General features: G+C 38.9%; 3 protein-coding genes across 8 annotated transcripts; all 3 read left to right on the top strand.

The window, feature by feature from the left end:
* Positions 1 to 1535: 1535 nt before the first annotated feature.
* On the top strand, positions 1536 to 20687 carry LOC140876419 (subtilisin-like protease SBT3). 6 transcript variants are annotated; one of them, XM_073280371.1, is made up of 4 exons: positions 1536 to 4170; positions 4271 to 4294; positions 4408 to 4496; positions 20659 to 20687. In XM_073280371.1, the coding sequence occupies exon 1, from the start codon at positions 1596 to 1598 to the stop codon at positions 3924 to 3926; it is 2331 nt and encodes a 776-aa protein (XP_073136472.1). In that variant the 5' UTR covers positions 1536 to 1595; the 3' UTR covers positions 3927 to 4170; positions 4271 to 4294; positions 4408 to 4496; positions 20659 to 20687. The 6 variants fall into 6 exon arrangements, with proteins under 6 accessions (XP_073136472.1, XP_073136469.1, XP_073136471.1 ...); XM_073280368.1 differs by lacking the exon at positions 20659 to 20687 and adding an exon at positions 12140 to 12477; XM_073280370.1 differs by lacking the exon at positions 20659 to 20687 and adding an exon at positions 11413 to 11594.
* Positions 13053 to 14543, top strand: LOC140865772 (uncharacterized). Its single transcript, XM_073270542.1, has one exon. It carries the CDS (start codon positions 13053 to 13055, stop codon positions 14541 to 14543), a length of 1491 nt encoding a protein of 496 aa, XP_073126643.1.
* A 2746-nt stretch (positions 20688 to 23433) lies between the features above and the next one.
* Positions 23434 to 26149, top strand: LOC140876421 (subtilisin-like protease SBT3). The gene has a single exon (XM_073280372.1). The coding sequence runs from the start codon at positions 23629 to 23631 to the stop codon at positions 25954 to 25956; it is 2328 nt and encodes a 775-aa protein (XP_073136473.1). The 5' UTR covers positions 23434 to 23628; the 3' UTR covers positions 25957 to 26149.
* The last annotated feature ends 499 nt before the right edge of the window (positions 26150 to 26648 follow it).

Below are 26648 nucleotides of genomic sequence, written 5' to 3'. Positions count from 1 at the left end.
GTTAACATTGTTTTTTTTTTTTTTTTTTTCGAAAGCACGTGTTAACATTGTTAAAAACCCTTTTGTGGACTATTCAAACTCTAGCTTGATATCAGAATTGAATACATTTACCTACTCATCTTTTGAACCAGGGCCACTCAATTTATGGAGTTACACAGACAGATCATTTGGAAGATAAGATCAGGAGAGCCATATATATATCTTTTTTTATTTCTCTACGTACGTATGTCGGCAGGCATCGTTCAAATCACATCGTTTCTTCTTTTACAAGAAAGAAGACTTTTCCACACCAATCTAATATCTATCTAGCTATCTATATATATATTTAATATATATCTTTTAAAAAAATGAATTTAATCATCTTCATTTTGTTCTTATGTCAATATTAAAAGTTAATATTAAAAATAACGAGGGTTTAATTGTGTCATGACCATTTTGTTTTCGTGTCAATGTTAAAGAAGGTGTGTGAAATTGTCTTCCTTTTAATTTATTGTCATGTTAGATGATTTTTTATCCTGAAAATATTTTTGGCCTCTCACTGTTCAATTAAATTTTATTATCATGTTCTCTTTGATTTATTGTGTGAACATAAAATATAACTGAAAGTTCATTGTGTAAATAAATTTTATGTATTGTCCAAATTATCCTTATATGTCTTTCTCTTAATTGTCTCTCTTAATTTATTGTCATGTTAGATGATTTTTTTATCCCGAAAATATTTTTGGTATCTTACTGTTTAATTAAATTTTGCTGTCATGTTCTCTTTGATCTATTGTGTAAACATAAAATATATGTGTTTTTTTAAGTTCATTGTATAGATAAATTTTATGTATTGTCCAAATTATCCGTATGTATCTTCTTCTTAATTGTTTTCCTATTAATTTATTGTCATGTTAGATAATTTTTTTATCCTGCAAATATTTTTGGCCTCTCATTGTTCAATTAAATGTTGTTGTCATGTTCTTTTTTGTTTATTGTGTAAACATAAAATATAAATGTGTTTTTTTAAGTTCATTGTGTAAATAAATTTTATGTATTGTCCAAAGTATCCTTATATTTAATTTATTGTTTTAAATTGATATTTGTATCCACGTTAATTGGATGTTATTATATATCCACTAAATTTTTTCATTATATTTCCACTAAATTAAAATTTTTCTGTATTATATTTTCATCGTATTTAATGGAGATATAATGAAAATTAAAAATTTAGTTGTCATCATTTGAAACTTAATTGGATAAAAAAATTAGTTTATAGCATAAAAATAATTAAAACAATGGTAAAAATATTATCAATCTTTTATCTTAAAAAAATTATTTCATCTAAAAAACAAATTATTATTAAAATTTAATATTTACAATGCAAGATATATAATTATTATTTAATAATATTTAGATAACTATATTATTTTTTTGAATAAAATATTTATTTACATAAAAATATTAATATAATTATGATTATGTTATAAAGTTTTTTATTTAAAAAAATTAACAAATGCAAATACATAAAAAAAAATTAAAATTTAGTGGTGAACAGTAAAATTTTTAAATAACAAAATACATAAAATTGGGTTTGCATTGCACTCAAGAAGAGAATGGAACTCCCTTGTACACTTTCTCTGATTCTCTTGATCTCATGGTTTCTTTTATTATCTCATCAATCTGCGGCGGCGCAACGATCCACGTATATTGTCCATATGGACAAATCTTCAATGCCTAAGGCATTTTCCAGTCACCATTATTGGTATTCTTCAATTCTCGAGTCTGCGAAATCCGAGAGCCAGCTGGCATCATCGGACGGGAACAAACTTGGGCCGAAGCTATTGTATGCATACGACAATGCGTTCCATGGATTCAGTGCGGTTGTGTCCAAAGACGAATTGAAAGCTTTGAAGAAATCGCGTGGATTTCTTACGGCTTATGAAGATGGCATTGTCACGCCAGACACCACACATTCCTATAAATTCCTGTCTCTCAACACTGTTTCCGGGCTGTGGCCAGAGTCTGAGTACGGGAAGGATGTTATCATTGGTGTCGTCGACAGTGGCCTTTGGCCCGAAAGCCCGAGTTTCAAAGACGATGGGATGACTGAGATTCCAGCAAGGTGGAAGGGAAAATGCCAAGAAGGGGAAGAATTCAATTCATCTTTGTGTAACAAGAAACTCATCGGAGCACAGTATTTCAATGCTGGAGTTCGAGCTTTGAATCCTGGAGTAACGATAACGATGAATTCTGCAAGAGACAATACTGGTCACGGCACACATTGTGCGTCGATTGCCGCTGGAAATTACGTGGAAGGTGTGTCATATTTCGGGTATGCTCCCGGGACAGCGAGAGGAGTAGCCCCACGGGCGAGATTGGCGATTTACAAGGTCCTCTGGAGTGAAGGGAGTTTAGAGTCGGACGCATTGGCAGGAATCGATCAAGCAGTGGCGGATGGTGTTGATGTACTATCAATTTCCTTGAGTTACCGAAGGAATAACGTGTACGAGGACCCTCTAGCGATAGCGGGCTTTGGTGCGAGGGAGAAGGGGATTATCGTGTCTGTCTCGGCAGGGAATGTAGGCTCTACTATCGTGAGGGAGAAGGGGATTATCATGTCTGTCCCGTGGGCTATTATGGTTGCTGCTGGCACCGTGGATCGTTGGTTTGCAGGGATTATAACTTTGGGGAATGGGAAAAGCATTACAGGATGGAGCACATTCCCTGGAAGAGCTTCTATTTGGAACTTGCCAATCATTTACAACGAGACGTTATCTGCCTGCAACTCCACGACTCTCTTCACAGAAATCCCTTTCCCATCAATCCTTATATGCGACCAAACCCAAAAAACTACTGAATTTTCCACCGCGCTGCTGATGTACCACCTAACCGAGACAGATATCGCAGCAGCAATCATCATTTCAGAAGATCCCTTCGCTTTCCGAACTTCTTGGTTCCCACATCCAGCAGTAGTCATCAGCCCGAGTCAAGCCACCGCAGATTTCATCAAATACGCATCAAACAGTTCTGGAACACAAAGAGCGACCATCGATTTCCAGAAAACGATACTGGGTACTGAGCCTAGAGCAGCTCCAGCCGTGGCGGATTTCTCATCAAAAGGTCCGGCTCGTACCTTTCAGGGGATCTTGAAGCCTGACATTATGGCACCTGGAACTTCAATCTTGGCTGCTTATAACCCTCACGTCGGCACAACAAATGTTGGGCGTACAATATTTCTAGACAGCGATTACACTCTTTTCTCGGGCACATCAACGTCCTGCCCACATATTTCCGGCATCGCGGCTCTTCTCAAAGCTGTGCACAGGGATTGGAGTCCCGCCGCGATTCAATCGGCCATGATGACCACCGCAAGTCAACTCGATAACACGAAACAACCGATAAAAGATGCGGGTGCAAATTATGAAGTCGCAACGCCACTAGCCATGGGAGCCGGCCACGTCGATCCGAACCGTGCGCTTGATCCAGGCCTGATTTACGATGCCACCCCACAAGACTTTGCCAACCTCGTCTGTGCCATGAATTTCACTCGGGAGCAAACGCAAACCGTCATAAGATCAGGATACAACTGCTCGAACCCGTCCATGGATTTGAACTACCCCTCCTTCATAGCTCTGTATAACTTTGACGAAAGGGACATTCCATTAACAAGGAAATTCCAGAGGACTGTTACGAACGTGGGAAACGGGGCAGCCACCTATAGAGTGAAGCTTGAAACACCAGCAGGTTCCACTGTGAAAATTTCCCCCAAGGTTTTAGTGTTCCAGAAGAAATATGAGAAGCGAAGCTATTCATTAACGATCAGATACAGGAGTTCTGAAGATTTTAGGGAGAAAGCGGGTTCGGTTACTTGGGTTGATGACGCTGGAAAATATACGGTGAGGAGTCCCCTTGTGGTGTCTCCGGGGTGGGACAATTTCCACTGATGTACGCGTCATTACATATGGATGAATTCCATTGACTGCAATCTCTAGTTGTAATCTATCTATCTATTTTTCTTTCTTCTAAATATTTAGCTGAAAATATTTTTGTGAGGCTTTTAGCTTGATCCAGGCCTGCTTTTTAGCTGATTTCAGCAGTGTTTGGAAATATTCCCGCAAGCTACCACCGCCAACCGTCATTAACAGCTACAAGTTTAGATTCATCTTGGTTGCTGCCCATTTTTGTGAGGTACTGGATACCCGAAAATGAGTATCAAACGCTTTGAATTTATTCATTTTCAACTCATTTATGATACTATATTGATGTATTAATGTCGTTTATGTTGTAGGTTATACCATCGGTCGACTTCAAGGTATATTTCGACGATATTATAATTTCAAGTTTTCGGTACATCCTTACATTTTAAGTTTTGTCTTCACCTTTATATTTCTGAAAGCTGTTAACCTCTACATTTCTTTTTTTTAGACTGACTCTGGTCTCCACCCCTATATCGAAGTTCCTAAATTTTTGCATCCATCTGAATTATGATAGAGCATCAGCAACTCTCTTTTTCGGTAGGTGATAAGGTTTCTGTATAATTTAATCCTTCGACTTGAAGCACATTGCATGTTTTCTGCATTATGTATTTTTGGATACTACTGTTGGGTTAATTTTCTTGTATTCTAATTGAAGCTAGAATGTAGTAGTTGGTTTCTTCTTCATTTTGTCGCGTTTTGGAATTTTTAGGATGAGTTTATTTAATACATTTTAGTGGATGATATTGGAGCTTATTTTGTCTTGTTTTGTTTGTCTAGTTATCATGACCATTTCCCTACCATATTGAGATTAATTGTGGTGGATTTGTTTAATTCAATGGCGTATATATTTAGTATGATTTCATAATTTTTTTTTAAATTTTTTTTTTTTTTACTGTCCCTGATATTTATTTGGATTTGGACTCTTTGTTTATGCATTTGATCTTCCAATTCATTACTTTTTATGCATTTGATCTTCCGTGGCTAATTTAGATTAGCCACGATTTTTTTTATTTCCGTGGTTAATTTAGCCACGATTTTTTCTAATTCCGTGGCTAATTTAGCCACGGTTTTTTCTAATTCCGTGGCTAATTTAGCCACGGTTTTTTTTAATTCCGTGGCTAACTTAGCCACGGTTTAATGCCAAACCGTGGCTAAATTAACCACGATTTTTTAATAACCGTGGTAATTGTAATCACGGTTTTTCTAATTCCGTAGCTAACTTAGCCACGGTTTAATGCCAAACCGTGGCTAATTTACCCACGGTTTTTTAATAACCGTGGTAATTATAACCACGGTTTTTAAAAAAACCGTGGTTAATTTATCCACGGTTTTTTTAAAAATCGTGGGTAAATTAGCCACGGTTTTAAAAAAACCGTGGCTAACTAGCCACGGTGGATTTAGCCACGGTTTTTTCCGTGGCTAAATCCAAATTTTTTTTGTAGTGAAAAACAAAAAAACCCTTCTCCGATCCTTCATTGTTCGTCATAACACACAGATCTCATTCCATCAAATCTAAATTATGCAAGTTCAGCAAACCGTGGCTAAATCCAAATTTTTTTTGTAGTGAAAAACAAAAAAAACCCTTCTCCGATCCTTCATTGTTCGTCATAACACACAGATCTCATTCCATCAAATATAAATTATGCAAGTTCAGCAACTACAATTTGCTCATCACAAATTCATAATGGGTCGAACACCTTCCATTTTCTCAACCAAAAAGGTTAGTATACAACACTATAAAGAAACCGCATTTGCCCTTTTGATACTTCAAGGTTCAGATCATAATTTATATTATATTTACATTTACACTTACTCTCGTGCAACGAATTTAATATTGCACTCAAATATTGTTGGAAAATTTGTGAATGGAATTTATTAATTGTGTCCCCCATGTGCTCGGTTTTTTATTTTTTTATTATGGAAGGTTGTGCCATTGCCACCAATGGCCCTCAACATTAATTCGGTGGCCATCAACATTAATTATCCATCTGCTCATTTGTTTGATGTGTCTGCCTATTTGACTCTTGAACGTCGGTGGCAGCATGTGCTCATGCCTATATCATGAAAGCCCGCAGCCCTTCTTTAAATATAGCAATTCTTTCTGATGGATAATCATTCAGCTCTCTCCTTTGTTCTCAAGCAGCTGCCTGCATGCAAGCACGTTCCAGATCATGTGCTCGTTGTTTTCACCACTCAACTAACTGGTGGTGCTCATTTCAAAGCTTATATGTGATATCGTTCGGATACATATTTGGTTCGCCGGTGTAGTACCTTCGTGCTAGTTGACTACAGGGTTATGCCCGTTGTATCCTGGGAAACAGACGTCCATCGTGATCCTCCGAGCACATCCGAGAGGGGACGAATCTGTTTTAAGAAAACTGTAATTTTAACGAATATGATAAATATACCTGATATCATTATTTTCTTTGTTGTGAGACATCTTGCCTTTTGTCTTTCGGTGTCAACTGATTTTCTGGATACTTTTTCCTTTTTGACATCACCACGGTTGAGATGAGAGATGATCTCTCCATGTTGTGCACCGACGGTGGTTTGGAAAGAGTCAATACGAGAGTCAATATGAGGAGTCAAGTCAGCTTGAAGAACTGAGATTTGTGCGGAGGTGTGCTCATGAACAGTTTGTTACACTTGTTCGGCAACATTATCCATGACTTGAATATTGCGTTCCTTGTAGTTTTTTAGTTCGATGACGTATCTGTCAATCTCAGAAGATAGACTGTCGAGATGAGACTTAATTGTTGATCTAGAGCTTGCAATGCCAACTTCTTGTCCTTGGATGCGATTGCTAAGGCTCTGCGTTGTAGAGTAAAGTTCGTCTATGATGCGTTTCAGAGCATAAGTCAATGATTCTGGTTCATCAAACACAGCTGAGGCAAGTTTGTCAAAGTCGCTGCCTGAAGCATTGAGCGTGATTACTTGATATTCGGTAGTAGTCGTAACAGGGGATAAGGTAGTGTGCTCAGCAAGTGGTGGCATTATGGTTGTGTTATCCAATGAGAAGGATGCATCAATCCTAATCGCCTGATCAACTGGACTGATTGGACTAGTAGGCTAAGATTCTTCAGTAGTCGGTTGAGGAGAGGAGTCAGCAGAGTGAATCTCATGAAGAGAAGATACAGGCTGAACTTCATCCAAGTCAGTTAAGAACTTCAAAACGTCTGATACTGAAGTAAGTGGAATCTCAGGAAGAGAATCATCAGCAACTGATGTAAGTGGTTGGATCAGTAGAGGTTCTGAATCAGTATCAGTGCATGATGTCGTTGGTTCTTCAGAGGTGGAAACAAAAGAAAAGTATGTCGAAGGACATTCTTCTTGTGCTGCAATGAAGTTTTGTTCCTCTGAGGTGAAGATGAAGTCATGCGGTTCTGAGTTATCGTGAGAATCCAAAATTGGAATCATCGTCTGAACTTCTTCACGGTACATTCGTTGGTACTCTTCGGTTGGGTGAGGAATGGAGTGCATCAGTCTATATTCCCGTAAGAAGGTGTCAGTGACATCTACAGACTGTTTGAGACGCAAGATGACTTCACTGTCATCCTTGGTTGTTTTGCTCATCGGTTGATAATGTGGTTCCCGTTGAAATAGAATGTATCGGGTGAGGCTATTGCGGAGTTGGACATTAACCAACTTATATCTGCTGAGAGCAGTTTCAAGATGAGAAGTTGCTGTAATGATGAACATTTTGTCTTCTAACCTGGAGAGGTATGCCAACTTGTTCTCATGCAGAATCTGAGAATATGAAACGTTGAAGCGATAGTTCATCCATTCATCAAATTCTTCAAGTCTAAAACGCACAACTCTGAGAATGCCGGAGATGATTAATAAGACTTCCATTTTTCCAACAGATAGAGCTTTTGGAGGTGTTATGAATATGTCTTTGCCTTTTCCTTGAACGTCGGTCGAGGTTTGTTGAAAACTATGGCTAAGGGCTCAGTGAGAGTGATTCCTTTGAGTGGATGAACTGGAGTGTTGATAATTGGATCTTGAGCCCAAAGGATTTGATTACTGATGATGGAGACTGCATCGACTGATGAAGAAGATATTGCCACCGAGATTGGTGCAATAGTGACTGTAGTGCTCTCAGCTGGCTTGGATGTCATCTAAGGGATAGGAACTGTCTGAGTAGCAAGATTCATCGATGCGGAGACTGCTATGGTGGTTGCTGTTAAAAGAGAGGTTTGAGTGTGAACAGTTGATAGCAACTTTATGCTCTTAGGTTTCGGTTGAGATGTCTTGAGAGTCGTTTTCTTCCTTGGAGAAGGAGAAGAGCCACCGAAGACTTGAACCAAAGGAGCATTGTCACTAACATCATCATCTAGATTTGAGTCAACATTTATAGTGCGCTTGCTAGTTCTAGGACGCTTCTGTTGAAGAGTTGTAGTTCCCATGGCAGCTTGTTGTTGTTCTGCCTCGATTTTCCGTTTGATCGTCCTTAATTGATTAGCAGTTACTTGATTTTTTTGCAAGAATGTTGCATAATTTTGTGCCCGCAAATGCACGGTGTCAAGTTTTAATATATGATGAGTAGAGTATCGTTCCCGCTAAGATTGAAAATTTATATTCACACCAAGTCTTGTAATTAAAATAATCTCAACTTTGTTTAGAAAATCAAAGTTTTAAATTTCAATAAACTAAAATAAAATAAAAAATCTAGAATTTGAAGGATGACTTTAGGTACACGATCTGAGACGGGTTCTAGATACAAGATATCACGTGATTTTCATTCATGCAAATCATATCAATTGATTATATCATCTATTCCAATTTATAGGCCAAGAACCCTTAATTGTTATTTACTGCATCTCCCGAGCGCCGAGTAAATGTTATTATTCTAATGCTAGTTTCGATATCCCTATCAGAAATCAAACAAATTATAGTTCTCTTTCAATGACCTCAAAGGAACTTGTAGGCCTCTCGACCTCTACAAAAATTCTAGGTTGTGTTGTCCTATGATCCTATTCAAAATCTCCTCTCCTAAGTGCCAGATTTCAAATAAATATAACAATTCAATTATTGATCAAGTAATTGAAAGACAATCAAAACAGGAATACACAAATAAATTGTTAAAAATAAATAATAGTAGGCAAAATAATAGTCAAAACATGAAACTCCAATCAAGATCCGTCAATCTCTAGAAACAACAAATAAGTTTATAATGAGGCCTTCGACATCTATATTTTGTTGGAGATGGTTTTATCAGAGACTTTCGGTGGATGATATCCTTAAGTCGAGGGATCTGGCACTTGCATCGATTTGTCATTGCTGCAAGAGCCAGGAATCTTTTGAACACCTGTTCTTTTCTGGACCTGTGATTGCTTTTGTTTGGGCCTACTATTCTCACATTTTTTTAGTTCAGAACTCTAATAATTTTGGTAACTGGAGATTTAAATATGTTTGGCGCAAGAAGGGGCACATTAGTGAACTTGTTCAATTCCTTATTCTTTGATTCCTTTGGAAAGCCAGGCTTGACTTCAAGCATCGAGGAAGTTCTGGATCAACAGCTACGGTGGTAAGAAATCTGAATGATTATATCTTGTCTAGATCAAAAGTTGGGGTAATAAAGGTTGAGCATTGGAATGGGATTGAGGACGTGGTTAGTTTGTTTGGAGTTGATGTTTCATGTACTCGAACCACCTTCATTACAATGGTGAGGTGTTACCTCCTCCAGGTGGAATGTACAAACTCAATACTAATGGTTGCTCGAAAGAGGATGGTTCTTCGGCCATTGGATGGATTATTAGAGATAATTTGGGGCAGCCCTTATGGAATTTCATGAATTCATCGGAATTGGTTCCAATATTTGTAGCAAAATTTGTCACGAACCAAAACCACCTTTTGAAATAAAATATCCGAAAGCTTAATAAAACCAAAGCAACAATAATCTGTAGAAGCCGAGAGAATAGATGAATTTTCCTTCAAATCAAGAATAACATAACCGAGGCCTGTAAAATTACAGTTTTCTTAAAACATATTCGTCCCCTCCCGGATGTGCTCGGAGGATCAAGACGGATGCCTGTTTCCCAGGATACAACAGTAAAACCCTGTAGTCACCTGGCACCAAGGTACTACTTTGGCGAACTGAATATATACCTTCACGATATCACGTATAAACTTAAAATCACGAGATTATGAACGAGTTATGAGGGACACAGTAGCTGAAGCATGTAGTAGATGAAGATCTACAAACGCACTAAATAAGCATGCATGAACACAGGGACATCACGAACAAGAGCACACATCAGTTGGAGCCCAGGACATGAAAGAAGAGCTTTGTATGCGAAGATGAAGATGCTCTGTCTACGAAGATGAAGAGGCTCGTATGTGAAGCCACGGTTATATGCATGCGTTATATGCATGTACTTGAAGGCAAAAGCTGTAACTCTATCAGTCATATAAAATCAAATGTAACTAATGGTGTAATGATGTTGAATTTCGAAATACAAAGGGGCAAGAACCAACTGAACATAAGGAATGGTAACCGTCACAATGATGGAGAGTAGTGGCTGCTGAAACTGATGTGGATTATGTTGTTAATTTCGAAATTCATGCTGCATATGATAGTCAGAAATGTAACAGCCACAATAATGGAGAATGATGGCTGTTAATATGAGTTATTGGCCATGAATGGGAGGTCTTTCAGCTGCTTTTTATACCTATAAATAGTGGCAGATTCAGAAAGGAAATCACACCATTTTTTAGCACAAAAACTGAGTAAAACTCTGCACATTTTCGAGTTCCAACCTTCTGCCACTTTCGAAGCATAGCAGAAGCAGCACCTGTTTGATAGCAGCAGTTCAAGCAGATTCCTATCCAGAGTTGGAGCAAGGTTTCTGTCCCAGTTTCAAAGCAAGCATTCTGTTCTACTTTGCTCACGTTTGAGGCTTACCATCAACATCAGTTTCTGCACGATTTTCTTACAAATCACTTAAGGTAAGAGGGCTTATATTTACATATGTTTTTAAAAACGTTCATGATCTTGTTTGTAAAAATTCAATCGTACATCGTCTGGTTCATATTTCTTTGAATTTCGTACATGTTTATTCCATGAAACTCCTTGTTATGCACTGTTAGAATTCGACTTAAGAAATTGATAAGGAATTCCGAAAACATGATAAGATATGATATGACCCTGATGCGGTGGGTTATAATAACCGTTTAAGGCCTCGCCCCTTAGAGGAGTAAAAATTAGGGACTGATCAGTAGCCATGATTAACGAGATGAATAACAGTGCTATGTCTAAGTTTATGTTTCATTCATGATATGTGTTGATGCTCAGTTTCAAGTTTTGCCTTGTCTTGATTTATGTTGCGACATGTGTTGGAACATGCTCCCTTCGAACTCCTATATATATGTATATTCGACATTTTCATGTACGATTGGCTCCCTCTTGCTGAGTGTTTCCCAAAACACTCATCCCCCTTACTTCCCTTCCCAGATATCGAAGAGCAGTTGGATGACGATGAGCAACACGCATTCTGGGGTTGGTGATCAAGTCTAAAATTATGGAAATGCTAGCAGTCTGATTAGTTTTATTATCTTTTACGTTTTGCTTCCGCTATTGTCATGTTTTGATATTGTAAAGACATTTTTAGATTTGTAAAAGACTGGTTGAATGCTATTTATACACTACATGTCTTGTTGTTTTACGATTTAAAATTGTTAACAACGCCGATGCTGCGTTCCGATCTCGGGGCGTGACATTTTTGTGCTATCAAAGCTGCCAGGTTCATAATCCGGGTGGGAATTCCTTAGAAAATTTTTGGCAGTTTCTCATAGTAGGCCAAAAGGCCAATGTAGTCCCCTCCAAAACGATCTCACAAATCAAAGTCATTGCAAAATTACATTTTGCTATGAGGTAACTCTTATTTCGACCGAATTAATTCGTTTAGGCCTCCGAAATCGCGTTTTTGCCGTTTTAGGAAAGATTTAGAATGCTTATAACTTTTTATATAAAACTCGAAATCCAATTCCGTCGATTGTGTCACGATTCTCACAATCGATACTGTCAGCTCAACTAAAAATCTCAAAATTTTCCATTTTTGGAAAAATTTTTCGAAGAGCCCCGATTCGTTTGTAATTATTGCAAACTGTTCATGTGTTGTGTAATTGCTGATTTTTGATATTTTGTTCTAAGCCTTACCTTTCCATTTGTTTTCTTTCAGGAAATGGCGCCCAGTTTTCCTCGTACCCGTGCCCATTCCATCTTTCGCATGAAGCAACTGGTTATTGATAACCAGAAGCATAAGATTACTCGACTTTGCGCTAAGGTTGTTCTTGCTAGGCTTGAGCAGCGAGAATGGGAGAAGAGGGTCAACAAGTACTTCTATGAGTTAGAGCAAGTGAGGGGGGATAACATATATCTCCGTGATGACATGGACCTTAATCACTTCCGTGAGAAAGCTCTGCGCAACCAAGTGATTAAGTCTGAAGAAGAGCGTAACAAAACGAAAGGAAAAATGGAGGCAGCTGAGATAGAGCATAAGCAGACGAAAGACAGATTGAGGACAGCACAGGACACCATAGCAGAGCTGTCTGGTGTTGTTAGCCACTTGACTAAACAAGTGGAGCATGAGAAGCAGTTGGGGCAGCAGTCCTGCGCAGAACATGGGCAGCGTCATCAACAGATGCGACATCGTATCCAGCAGCTGGAAGCTCAAGTCCATAAATTGAAGGGTACAGTAGCAAAATTGAATAATCATAATGCTATTCTACTTCAGGCTGTAAATCAGCTGCAAGAAGAGGATTCTGAGGAAGAACCCGAGGAAGATCCGGAGGAGGATCCGGAAGAGATAGAGGTTGAGGAAAAGCCCGTCGAGGCCGTGGGGGATGGAGAAGTTATAGACTTAGATTCGTATGGATGCTTTAGTCACTATTCAGCTGTGTTTCTTCGTCACTTATTTCCAATTCTGTTGTTTTAAATTCCAACAAAAAAAAACTATCAGTTGTTATTTTGATTCAGTGTTATTTTGAGATTCAATGAATGATCTTTTGATTATCTATGTGTCCAACTTGTCCAGTTATGCTTCTAATACATAAATCTATCAAAATCTTAGAAACTTTACGCGATTGTAGGACATGGACGAGAGGCCGGTACGCAACAATCATAACCCATGCTATCGAAACCGCAACAACAACAATGAAGGGAATTCACCACCACCACCACCACCACCACCAGGGTTAGGCTTGAATCAAGCAGATTTGATTGTCATAGCAACCATTGTGGCTACCACCATTCAAGGGTTGGGAAACCCGCCTGCCAATGGAAATCCACCACCACAGGTAGTACAACAGGTGCAAGGGGTGAAGTATCATTACGTGTCACTGAGAAAGAATCGAGCCCAAACCTTTAAAGGAGATCCAGATCCTGAGGTTGGCCAAAATTGGCTCAAGAATATTGAGACTCAACTTCGCCTACTCGAGATTCCTGACGAGTTTAAAGTAGATGTCGTGACACCATTTTTGGAAGAAAAAACAGCCAAGTGGTGGGAGGCAGTTTCACCACCTATGATTGCAGCCGGTCCAATCACGTGGCGACAATTTAAGGATGTGTTCCTGAAGCAGTATTATCCTGCTGAAGTCAGATTGCAAAAATTAAGTGAGTTCGAAAATTTCACTCAGACTCAGGATATGTCAGTGGTTGAATACACTTCAAAATTCAATTCACTTGGAACGTATGCTCCTATTATCATGGCTGATGATGTCTTGAAGATGCACAGTTTCAAAAGAGGTTTGAGCAGTCATATTCAGACAGCTTTAGCAGTATACCATGCCACAAATTTCGCTGATTTAATGGGAGCTGCAATTCGAGCTGAGACCGATATCAAGCGAAGGGAAGACGAGAACACGAACAAGAGACCTCTTGTGGGGCAATCTTCAACAAGAAAACAGTCATTCAAGAAACCATATCAATTTACTGGAACAAACAAGAGCGTTCCTTCAAAACCAAGTAATCAAGAATTCAAACCATGTAGTACCTGTGGATTTAAACACTTCGGAGAATGCCGCAGAGCAAGTGGCGCCTGTTTTGTATGTGGGAAGACTGGGCACCGCATTGCAGATTGTCCAGAAAATAAGGGCAAAGAAACTGAGGCAAAAGGCAGCTCTACTCCGAATAAACAAAAGAAGAACAAGCCGAATGCCCGAGTTTTTGCCATAACCCAAGAGGAGGTCGAGAATGCAAATGACATTGTAGCAGGTACCATTCTAATCAACAAAACTTCTGCTTATGTGTTGTTTGATTGTGGTGCTACACATTCATTTATATCTAAGAGGTTTGCTAAGAAGTTAAGACTTACTCCTGAGATACTTGTGGAACCTTTTAGAGTAGCAACTCCCACTAGCAACCCAATTGAAACACATAGGGTACACAGAGATTGTGTAATTAACCTCAATGAACACGTATTTCACGCTGAACTCATTCAACTAAACATGGTAGAATTTGATGCCATCTTAGGAATGGATTGGCTAGCAAATAACCATGATTTAGTAGATTGCCGCATGAAGAATGTCAAATTGAGAGCTGCAAATCTCGACGAAGTCATTTATCTTGGCAAAGTCAAGGAGTAGAAGTCTCTTTTATCTGCTTCTTAAACTTGGAAAGCTATGAAAAGTGGCGAAGAAGTATACCTAGCAGTGGTAAGCGAGGCAAAGGAAGAAGTTACACTTTCATTAGAAGATATTCCAGTAGTTCAAGAATTTCCGGATGTGTTCCCTGAAGAAATTCCTGGGGTAATTCCCGACCGCGAAGTGGAATTTGAAATTAATCTGGTACCTGGTGCTACACCTATCTCGAAAGCACCATACTGAATGACTCCAGCAGAATTGAAAGAATTAAAAGACCAACTCCAAGAATTGTTGGATAAAAAGCAAATACGACCAAGTGCATCTCCTTGGAGAGCCCCGGTACTGTTTGTAAAGAAGAAGGATGAGAGTATGAGATTGTGTATTGACTATCGATAACTCAATAAAATCACAATCAAGAACAAGTATCCTCTTCCAAGAATTGATGATCTGTTTGACCAACTCAAAGGAGCAACAGTCTTTTCCAAACTCGATCTAAGGTCAGGCTATCACCAATTGAAAGTCAAGACATAAGATGTTCCAAAAACAGCTTTCTGAACAAGGTATGGACATTACGAGTTCATGGTGATGCCTTTTGGATTAACCAATGCACCGGCAGCATTCATGGACCTCATAAACAGAGTATTCAAGCCGTTCCTCGACAAGTTTGTAGTGGTGTTTATTGATGACATTCTCGTATATTCACCTAGTGACGAGGACCATAAAGACCATCTCCGGCTCACACTTCAGACATTGAGAGAAAACGAACTCTACGCCAAATTTAAGAAGTGCGAATTCTGGCTAAAGAGCGTAACTTTTCTGGGTCATATAATTTCCAAAGACGGAGTAGTGTCAGTGGATTCCAAGAAAGTGGAAGCCGTCATGGATTGGCCTAGACCAAAAATGGTAACTGAAGTTCGGAGTTTTCTAGGCCTGGCTGGCTATTATCGAAAGTTTGTGGAAGGATTTTCCTCGATAGCTATACCTCTCACAAAACTCACACAAAAGAACTCTAAATTCAACTGGGATGAATTGTGTGAGAAGAGCTTTCAAACCTTGAAAGAAAAGTTGGCATCCACTCCAGTGTTGATTCTACCAACGGAAGGTAAATATTTTACCATATACAGTGATGCGTCAAAAGGAGGGTTGGGATGCGTAATCATGCAAGAAGGAAGGATAATTGCTTATGCATCAAGACAACTGAAGCCGTATGAGCAAAACTACCCCACACATGATCTTGAATTAGCAGCAGTAGTCTTTGCACTAAAAATTTGGAGGCACTACCTCTACGGGGCAAAATGTGAAATATTTACTGATCACCAAAGTCTCAAGTACTTGTTTACTCAAAAAGAGTTGAATATGAGACAGAGAAGATGGATTGAGCTACTGAAAGATTATGACTTGACGATAAGCTATCACCCTGGAAAAGCAAACAAGGTCGCTAATGCGTTAAGTCGGAAGAATATGGGTAAAGTAATTCTAGCTTCACTCTCAGCACAACCATGTCTTCGAGAAATAGTCAAGTTGAAATAGAATCAAGATCCTTCTTTAATCAAACTTAAGGACCAATTCAAGGAAGGAAAGACGCCTAATCTCCAAATAGATCAAAATGGACTTTTGTGGATGAAAGGACGATTGTGTGTACCCGACATCGATAATCTTCGTCATGAAGTAATGTCTGAAGCACACAAATCAAAATTTTCAGTTCATCCCGACAGCACCAAGATGTATCGAGATTTAAAAGGAAATTTTTGGTGGAATGGAATGAAAAAGAATGTCGCTGAGTTTGTGTCTCGATGTCAGGTCTGTCAGAAAGTCAAAGCTGAACATCAACGACCTGGAGGATTACTCCAACCGTTGGAAATTCCAGAATGGAAGTGGGAACACATTTCTACGGATTTTGTTGTCGACTTACCCAAGTCAAGGCAGAGTCATGACGGAATATGGGTAATTGTAGATAGACTTACAAAGACAACGCATTTCCTACCGGTCCGCATGAACTACAACCTGGATAAACTAGCTACCCTATACATGGACAATATCGTAAGATTACATGGCGTACCTGCTAGTATTTTGTCAGATAGGGACCCGAGGTTTGCATCCAGATTTTGGAAAAGCTTTCAGAATGTCATGGGAACCAAGGTCACTCTCAGTACGGCCTATCACCCTCAAACTGATGGCCAAACAGAGAGAACGATCCAAATATTGGAGGACATGCTGAGGGCTTGTGCTCTAGACTTTAGTGGTAATTGGAGTGAACACTTGCCTTTAATCGAATTTGCTTACAACAATAGTTACCACATCAGTATTGGAATGGCACCATACGAAGCCTTATATGGGAGAAAGTGTCGCTCACCTTTATACTGGGATGAAGTAGGGGAGAAAGCCATCACTGGACCTGAACTGATTCAAGAAACGGTAGAAAAAATAACCATCATCAAGGAAAGACTCAAAGCTGCTCAAGATCGACAAAAGAGTTGGGCTGATATGAAGAGACGACCATTGGAATTTGAAGTAGGTGAAAAGGCCTATGTAAAAATCTCACCCATGAAAGGAGTAGTTCTATTTGGTAAAACTGGAAAATTGAATCCCAGATATGTCGGACCATTTGAGATTCTGGACAAAGTAGGAACCTTGGCATATAGACTGGCTTTACCACCAGATATGTCAAGGATTCACAATGTTTTCCATGTTTCTCAATTAAGAAAGTACATCCCAGATCCCAGTCATGTCCTTGAAATTGAACCTCTTGTAATTGAAGGAAATCTGAATAAGGGGCTCAAGTACGAAGAGGTTCCAATTCGAATAGTTGATACTAAGGATTAAATTTTGAGGCGAAGGACCAGTCCATATGTAAAGGTCCAATGGTCTAATCACACGGAGAGGAAGGCCACTTGGGAATTGGAAGAGAAGATGCGCAACCTGTATCCATTTCTTTTTGCAGAACAAGCCAACCCAAGTTTCGAGGACGAAACTTCTCCCAAGGTGGGAGGAATGTGAAGCCATGGTTATATGCATGTACTTGAAGACAAAAGCTGTAACTCTATCAGTCATATAAAAGCAAATGTAACTGATGCTGTAATGATGTTGAATTTCGAAATACAAAGGGGCAAGAACCAACTGAAGATAAGGAATGGTAACAGTCACAATGATGGAGAGTAGTGGCTGCTGAAACTGATGGATTATGTTGTTAATTTCGAAATTCATGTTGCATATAATAGTCAGAAATGTAACAGCCACAATAATGGAGAATGATGGCTGTTAATATAAGTTATTGGCCATGAATGGGAGGCCCTTCATGTGAGACCTCGGTTCTAAACAACAATTAAAGGAGTAATTCAATAAGTAAGCAATTAAAAGCCAAGAGCATTTTTTTTTAAAAGGAACGCGCGGGCGCGCATGGCGTCCTGCCCAAGCCCTCGCGCGGGCGCGCCACCCGAGGCGCGGGCGCGCCTGAAGCTCTGCCCAAAACTTCCGAAACGAAGTGCGGGACGCGCGGGCGCGCCACCTGAGGCGCGGGCGCGCATGGCCTGCTGAATTGGCTCAAAACAAGCCTCCAAAAGTGCAATAACATAACCAAAAGAACTCTAACATGATCCAACTAATATATATCCAACAACATAGCATTTAAATACATAAAAGTGAAGAACACGCATCGATGCTAGCTATTACAAGCCGAATACAGAATACAAGAGTTCTAACCACAAGCAAGACCACTTCCAATCCAAGTTCCAGTTCTTAACATGCTTCAAAACATAAACTAGATTATCATGCTAACAAGACTTCTAAACCGAGTCTCACTTCTACATCATTCCCTCAAAGCTAACCATGCCTCTTCTGACTTGATCCTGCCCCACATGTTGCCAAGTACACATACAAAACAAAGCAACAGCCGGATAACCGGTGAGAATGATAATCTCAGTAAAAGCAACATACAAGTAATACAACAACAAACATGCTTTCAAAACAACAACAAAATCAATAACAACGAAATGAAATGCATGTCTTTAAACCGGGATATCAAATCTGATAAACGAGGGATTTCTGCAGTGCTTTTGGGATCCCGAGGATGAGATCACGTAACCACTCACCGACTCTCCCAATCGAGGTGGTGTCACGTATCCCACTCCTCTAAACTTTGAGCAACTATAATGAGTATGCTAGCACTAGGCGAAATGACTACGACCTAGGCCACTCAATTATAGTTCCCAAACATCTAAACAAAAAGGGCTATTCTGCCCGCTGAAATCAAAGTTGGCTCAAGATGAATGCATAACATAATATAAAACATAGCCATATAATAAAAGCTCAAGCAATTCAACAAGACACAAGTTCCTCATGCTAGAACAAGTGTAGATGCAAGTATGTGCTTTTAAGGGAAACTCGAGAACCAACTGTCCCGAGTATGCTATCCCGCTATCGATGACTGCTTTTACCTTTCAAGGCAGTAGTTCCAACTTCTGGGAAGCTACAACAAAAGATTGTATCAAAGTCTAACCAATCTAAACAACAACAAGGCTCAAGGTAATTATCTATACCGTTATTCGTCCAAATCTCTGAAACGAACAAATGTTGTTAACCCTGGGCTTGACAAACTCCAAACGAATCTGTTCAGATACAAATCAAAGATCAATAACCATGGTCAACTTACAAGCCAAGTTCAACAACTCAAAAACGGTTCGAAATCCCAAAACTCAAACCGACGGCATAACGGCTAAAAACTGAACAAACCGGAAACGCAGACAGCAGTTCAATACCGATATAATCTCATAACAATGCTAATACAACAACAACAAGGCAATCCCAACAAATCTCAAAACTCAAACTTTCAAAAATGGCTTCCAAAAATCACAACAAATCCGAACGTCGCTCTAATTCAAAACCGACAGATAATAAACGATCAGAACTCTGCCAAGAACAACATACTAGAATCTAGATCGATTCTAACAACCTCCGAAAAACAAAACATATCTGATCGGAGAAATACTTACGGTATAACGGAGCTCTCACTGCAGTGATCACTAATCTGCCTTCAGAAATAAATTCCAATGGCCGGATCGAGCTCGGACTGAAATCAGAAAGCTTGGAAGCTCAATGGAGCGTCTTCAATGGAGGATGCGTGCAAAGGGAAGGAGAGGGAGAGAATGGACCAAGTCAAACTAGACAAGATAATATATAAAATCCATTAATTGCGTTTTAGTTCCTGAAAAATCCAATTTTTGCAAAAAAGACCCTGATCAAAATCAAGTCGGCTCGCGAACTCTGCAATCTCCGATTAACTCAAATAAACTCATTTAAGATAAAAAACGGGGCGTTACACTTCAGCTACTTTTTATACTTATAAATAGTGGCAGATTCAGAAGGGAAATCACACCATTTTTTAGCACAAAAACTGAGTAAAACTCTGCACATTTTCGAGTTCCAACCTTCTGCCACTTTCGAAGCATAGTAGAAGCAACACCTGTTTGATAGCAGCAGTTCAAGCAGATTCCTGTCCAGAGTTGGAGCAAGGTTTCTGTCCCAGTTTCAAAGCAAGCATTATGTTATATTTTGCTCACGTTTGAGGCTTACCATCAACATCAGTTTCTGCACGATTTTCTTACAAATCACTTAAGGTAAGACGGCTTATATTTACATATGTTTTTAAAAATGTTCATGATCTTGTTTGTAAAAATTCAATCGTACATCGTCTGGTTCATATTTCTTTGAATTTCGTACATGTTTATTCCATGAAACTCCTTGTTATGCACTGTTAGAATTCGACTTAAGAAATGGATAAGGAATTCCGAAAACATGATAAGATATGATATGACCCTGATGCGGTGGGTTATAATAACCGTTTAAGACCTCGCCCCCTTAGAGGAGTAAAAATTAGGGACTGATCAGTAGCCATGATTAACGAGATGAATAACAGTGTTATGTCTAAGTTTATGTTTCATTCATGATATGTGTTGATGCTCAGTTTCAAGTTTTGCCTTGTCTTGATTTATGTTGCGACATGTGTTGGAACATGCTCCCTTCGAACTCCCATATATATGTATATTCGACATTTGCATGTACGATTGGCCCCCTCTTGCTGAGTGTTTCCCAAAACACTCATCCACCTTACTTCCCTTCCCAGATACCGAAGAGCAGTTGGATGACGATGAGAAACACGCATTCTGGGGTTGGTGATCAAGTCTAAAATTATGAAAATGCTAGCAGTCTGATTAGTTTTATTATATTTTATGTTTTGCTTCCGCTATTGTCATGTTTTGATATTGTAAAAACATTTCTAGATTTGTAAAAGACTGGTTGAAGGCTATTTATACACTACATGGCTTGTTGTTTTACGATTTAAAATTGTTAACAACGCCGATGCTGCGTTCCGATCTTGGGGCGTGACATCGTAAGTGAGAGGTAATGGAATTATTTTCAGTAGAAGCCAAGGCCGAGAGTTTATAGCAACAACTCAATCATGCAAGCATTTTGCATGCAATTTGAAAATGAAAGGTCAAACAGCAGCCGGACAAAGCGCCTTCACAACAGCTGGCCAAATAAATGCGGAGGAAACAAGCCAATTTTGTTGACATCCCACTGACATTAATAAATGCAAAATGGAGGGTAGGGTAAAATAATAGCCCATTTCCATTCACATTAATGAATGAATAGTCCAACATTATTTGGACTGAATTGGTTGCAATTCTGAAAGGTCTTAATATTTCCAAGGAGTTTAACTATTTTCCACTTTGGCTTGAAGTGGATTCCAAAACTTCCTTGAGCATTATTAATGCAGATAATTCTTGTTGGGATCTCAGTCACACTCTCATTCATATTCAGGATATTTTGTTTATTATCTGGTATCCAAAGCTCATGTTTTTCAAGGAAGCGAATGCGGCAGCTGACGAGTTAGCTAATATGGGTATTCTCCACGGGTCGGCAATCTTTATGCCAGATTAGATTATTGGTCGACTTTTGGGCATTTGTAAGCTTTATAGAACTAGTCTTCCTTACACTAGAACTAGTTCAAAAATTGTTTAGATTGTATTTGATTTAGAGAGGTATTGGTCTAGTCTCTCTCTTGTATTTTCTTTTTTATTGGAATATACGGGTAGGGGTCTGCCTAAGCCCCCGCCACAAGGGCCCACAACAGACGGCTTTATTTTTTTAAAAAAAACTATAGATTCCATTAGATTTGTAACACATAAAATCTTTGAACAAAGATTTCACACTCATTTTATAATGCATGTTGTACATATTATATTACATTGAATTTTGTTATTTGAAAGGGTTTTTCGTCTCAACATGAATTAATAACTGCAAAATTTTCTAGTAAGTGTTATCTCTCAGTGTTGTCAACACTATAAGACAACATGGAACTGAATAAATAAACTTAAACAATAAATAACACATAGATAATTATGCACAAATAACTAGTACTTGTGCAGTACCTCATGGCAAAATAATCAGTAGAAAAAAATATTCAGATTACAAAAGTAATACTAGTGATTGTCTATAAAAAACTATTTTTCTCAACAAAATGAGAAAATAATTAACACCCTAAAAATAAATAGATAAAAACTAAACAGAAAAACCAATAGGTATTAATCTTGGGTGCCGAAATCTGATAATCCAGAGAACGTTTTTCACCAACTCTTTGCACTACATGTTGTCTTCAGTGTTTTCAACACTCCATGCATGCACGGCAGCACAAAAATACATCAACGACCGGCTGTAAAACTTCTTCAAAAAAATCTCGATCAACCTCTCAATTTGTTCTGCACTCTTTTCTCTGTTGATCCATCTTCTAATATGCGTGCAGTAGTCCTTATATAGATAGGTCTTCAAACCTTAATTAGAGTCTTACACAATAAGGAAATCAAGTTCATTAGGAAATAAATTATTTTAAATACAAAAGAATCATATTTTGATAATTAAATAAAATAACCGACCATATCTTATTAATCAAGGATAATTATAAATCTAGAAAATAACAAGTCTAGAAAGGAAAAAATCATAAATAAAATTTCATTAAAATTATGAAAATATCATTAAGAAATTTATTTCTTGCAACACAATTCATATTCATTTCACTATTGATTAAAATACCATGAAAATCATTAATTACATTCACATTAATCTGATCTTCTCATCTCAACTCATTTATTTAACAACATTTATCGACAATAAAAGGTGTTCTCACGTATCTTATTTTACTAATATTTCAAAAAGAGTTTTGTATAGTACGGAAATCGATCGCTAAACAAATCATTTAAATGCTCAATGGATTGGAAAGGGGATATGATCAAGTTTTTCCTTGGGTGCTCGTACTATCCAATTATTATTTTATCATTCATAATTTAGTATTAAAATATAGTGTCGGTGTGAGGACGAGCACGATAGCTTTTAATTTATCCATGCTTTAAAATGGATGAAGCTGGGGAAAGGGTGTTAGGTGAAATGGGGGGCCACTGCCTTTAAATTCTCCTTACGGATTGAAGACTATTGTATCAAAGATTGCATCAAGGTATAAACTTGTAATGTTTTCATATATATGATAATTGATTTAATTTATGCCTAATTATATTCAGTTATTAATATTGATCAGTCCACACAACGGCATAAGTGTTGATTATCTTTTCACAAATGTTTAATAAAAAAGTATTAGCTGTTGAAAAATATATGTATAATGATTATCAAGTCACTAAAAAATGTTTTCTTGTGTGTGTTATATGTAACGCGCGAGAATCCGAGATAGCCAAATACATTGGTCCTAAAAAAAATTTAAAAATTACCCTCACTGTTCTATTTGAATATACTTGAAGATTTCAATTTTTCAATTACAAAGTTCGAATAATAAATGTTACTTTTCAAAAACGAACAAACCAAAACACGAAGAGAAATCGTTGAAAGGACAGTGATATTTGAACTAATTAATGAGAGAAGAAAACCCCACGCCTCTAACATATATCTCAACAAAACGATGCCATCTGTTTCGATCCAAATCACACGATGAGAGAAAATACTGTATTTTTTTTAAAGGTTAAAATAGTGTATTTTGATACTATGCAAACCAATAATTGAGCTGAAAGAACATAAAAAATAGTGGCCTATGTTCGGAGACGAAATGAAAATGGCTGACACGAGAGCTCTTACATTAATGTATGTATTCTTATGGATTCTTCTGTCCCAACAGCTTCCAAATGCTTCAGCAGAAAGATCTTCATATATTGTCCATATGGACAAATCCTACATGCCTAAAGCATTCACCAGTCACCATTTTTGGTATTCTTCCATACTCCAGTCCACAAAATCCGTTCCCCAGACATCATCGGACGACCGAAAACTCGGCCCGAATCTCATTTACACCTACGACAATGCCGTCCACGGATTCAGCGCGGTTCTGTCGAAAGATGAACTCCAAACTTTACAAAAGTCTCCTGGGTTCCTCTTGGCTTATCCGGATGGTTCTGTTACAGTCGACACCACGCATTCCTACAAATTTCTCTCCCTTAATACCGCAGCAGGTCTCTGGCCAGCTTCAGAATATGGAAAAGATGTGATCATTGGTATCGTCGATTCTGGGATATGGCCAGAAAGCCCGAGCTTTAAAGACGATGGTATGACGAAAGTTCCTGCAAGATGGAAGGGAATCTGCCAAGAAGGGGATGAATTCAATTCATCGTTATGCAACAAGAAAATCATAGGTGCGAGGTATTTCAACGCAGGGGCACGTGCGGCGGATCCCGACTTACAGATATCTGTGAATTCTGCGAGAGACACTGACGGTCACGGCACACATGTGGCGTCCATAGCCGCTGGTAACTATGTCGAAGGCGTGTCGTATTTCGGATACGCCCCCGGAACTGCTAGAGGGGTAGCACCGCGCGCTAGGCTGGCCATTTACAAGGTTCTTTGGACCGGAGGGACTCAACAATCTGATATACTGGCTGGAATCGACCAAGCCGTGGCTGATGGAGTTGATATTCTGTCGGTATCTATAAGTACTAGAGTAGTCGAGTTGTACGAGAACTTTCTTGCCATAGCAAGCTTCGGCGCCAGGGAGAAGGGAGTTTTAGTCTCTGTCTCAGCGGGGAATCGTGGCCCGGAGACTGCATCTCTGCTACAAGGGTACCCTTGGGCTACTGTGGTGGCATCCGGAACTGTTGATCGATGGTTTTCTGGGACATTAACATTGGGGAATGGAGTAAAAATTGCTGGGTGGAGCACCTTCCCGGCTCGGCCTGTGATCAAGAACTTGCCTCTCGTTTACAACAGGACCCTCTCTGCTTGCGATTCGTCTGAATTACTGGCGGAAGCCCCCGGTAACAGCATCATCATATGCAATATGACTGGCCAAGTTTATGTTACCCTCTTCTTGATGGAATATCTACGCAGAACGAACGTGAAAGCCGTTGTTATCATTGCTGACGAAATCGGTCTTCAGCGATCCAGTTCATTTTCTCACCCTGGAGTGGTGATCACGCCGAAAGAATCCTTGGACGTGATTCGCTACGCATCCGAAGAAAACGCAAAACCCGTGGCCAGCATCGATTTCCAGCAAACGATTCTTGGTACTAAGCCGAGACCGGCTCCGGCCTTATCCGACGATTCTTCAAGAGGCCCGGCCAGGAATTATCAGTACATCTTGAAACCTGACATAATGGCGCCAGGAGTGTTGATCTTAGCGGCCTACAATCCTCACAGGCCGAGTGCCAGGATCAACAACACGGAACTAACAAGTAATTACACTCTGTTATCAGGGACATCCATGGCCTGCCCGCATATTTCGGGCACCGCTGCTCTTCTCAAGGCCGCCCACCCCGAATGGAGTCCTTCGGCAATCCAATCCGCCATGATGACCACCGCAAATCCACTTGATAATACTAACCAACCCATCAAGGATATGGCCACTGACTATGCATCTACCGTTGGACCCGAAGGAATCGGTGCAGGGCAAGTCGACCCGAACAGAGCTCTTGATCCAGGCCTAATATACGAAGCCACACCACAAGATTTCGTCAACCTCGTCTGCTCAATGAACTTCACTCTGGAGCAAACGAAAACCATCATAAGATCAAGCTACAATTGCTCGAATCCCTCATCGGACCTCAACTACCCGTCGTTCATAGCTCTATACGGTGCAGAAGAAAGGGAGAAGACGGTAAGCCGGACGTTTCGAAGGACTGTGACAAACGTAGGGAATGGAGCAGCCACATACAAAGCTAAGGTGGAAACAGCACCGAATGGGATACAGATCAGAGTTTCGCCGAGGATTTTGTCATTCAACAAGAAATATGAGAAGCTGAGTTATTCTTTAACGATTCGTTTCAAGGGAGTGTCTGGATATGGATCGCTCACTTGGGTAGAAGAGAATGGCAATCACACTGTGAGGAGTCCCATCGATGTGTCTCCAACACTCGATTTGTTGGGTTTTTGATAAATCCTGCTGAAATCACTTCCTGAAAAATGTCATAGTGAAAAGGGTTGTGTTTCATGCTTTACATAAAAAAGTATTACTATGTTTATAAAAGATGAGCTTAATCCAAAATAAAAATATACGAAGTTCATCGGATAATTTCATGTTATCTTTAAACGTACAAGATGATCCCAAATTATATTATCAGACTTGTTTCATGCTTACATAAGGACAGTTAGCTACTGTTATACAAGCTTAGATATTACATGATTGTCTTAATTCAAAATAAAAATATACGACGTTCATCGGATAATTTCATGTTTTCTTTAAACGTACAAGATGATCCCAAATTTTATTATCAAACTTGTTTCATGCTCACATAAGGACAGTTAGCTACTGTTGTACAAGCTTAGATATTGCATAATTATCTGAATTCAAAATAAAAATATCTGATATCCATCGGATAATTATAAGAAATAATACTATTTTTTTACAAGATGTCACGTGATCATATTATGAATTCAAAATAACCAAAATCGTCTCAATATCTATACTTCTATACTATCTATTAAGAATCAGCCTATTATAAGAAAAAGTGTGTAGGTTTGGTGTGGCCTTTTATTTTCCCTTTTTTTGTGTCTTTGTTTTTCTTTTTGTTGTTTTTTTTCATATTTCTTGGTTTCCTTTTTTTTTTCACGTTTTTCAACCGTGTG

The sequence above is a fragment of the Henckelia pumila genome, chromosome 1 (assembly GCF_033568475.1).
Source record: "Henckelia pumila isolate YLH828 chromosome 1, ASM3356847v2, whole genome shotgun sequence".
NCBI lineage: Eukaryota > Viridiplantae > Streptophyta > Magnoliopsida > Lamiales > Gesneriaceae > Henckelia > Henckelia pumila.
Note: the sequence above shows the minus strand (reverse complement) of the source record. Positions and strands in the feature narration are given on the sequence as shown.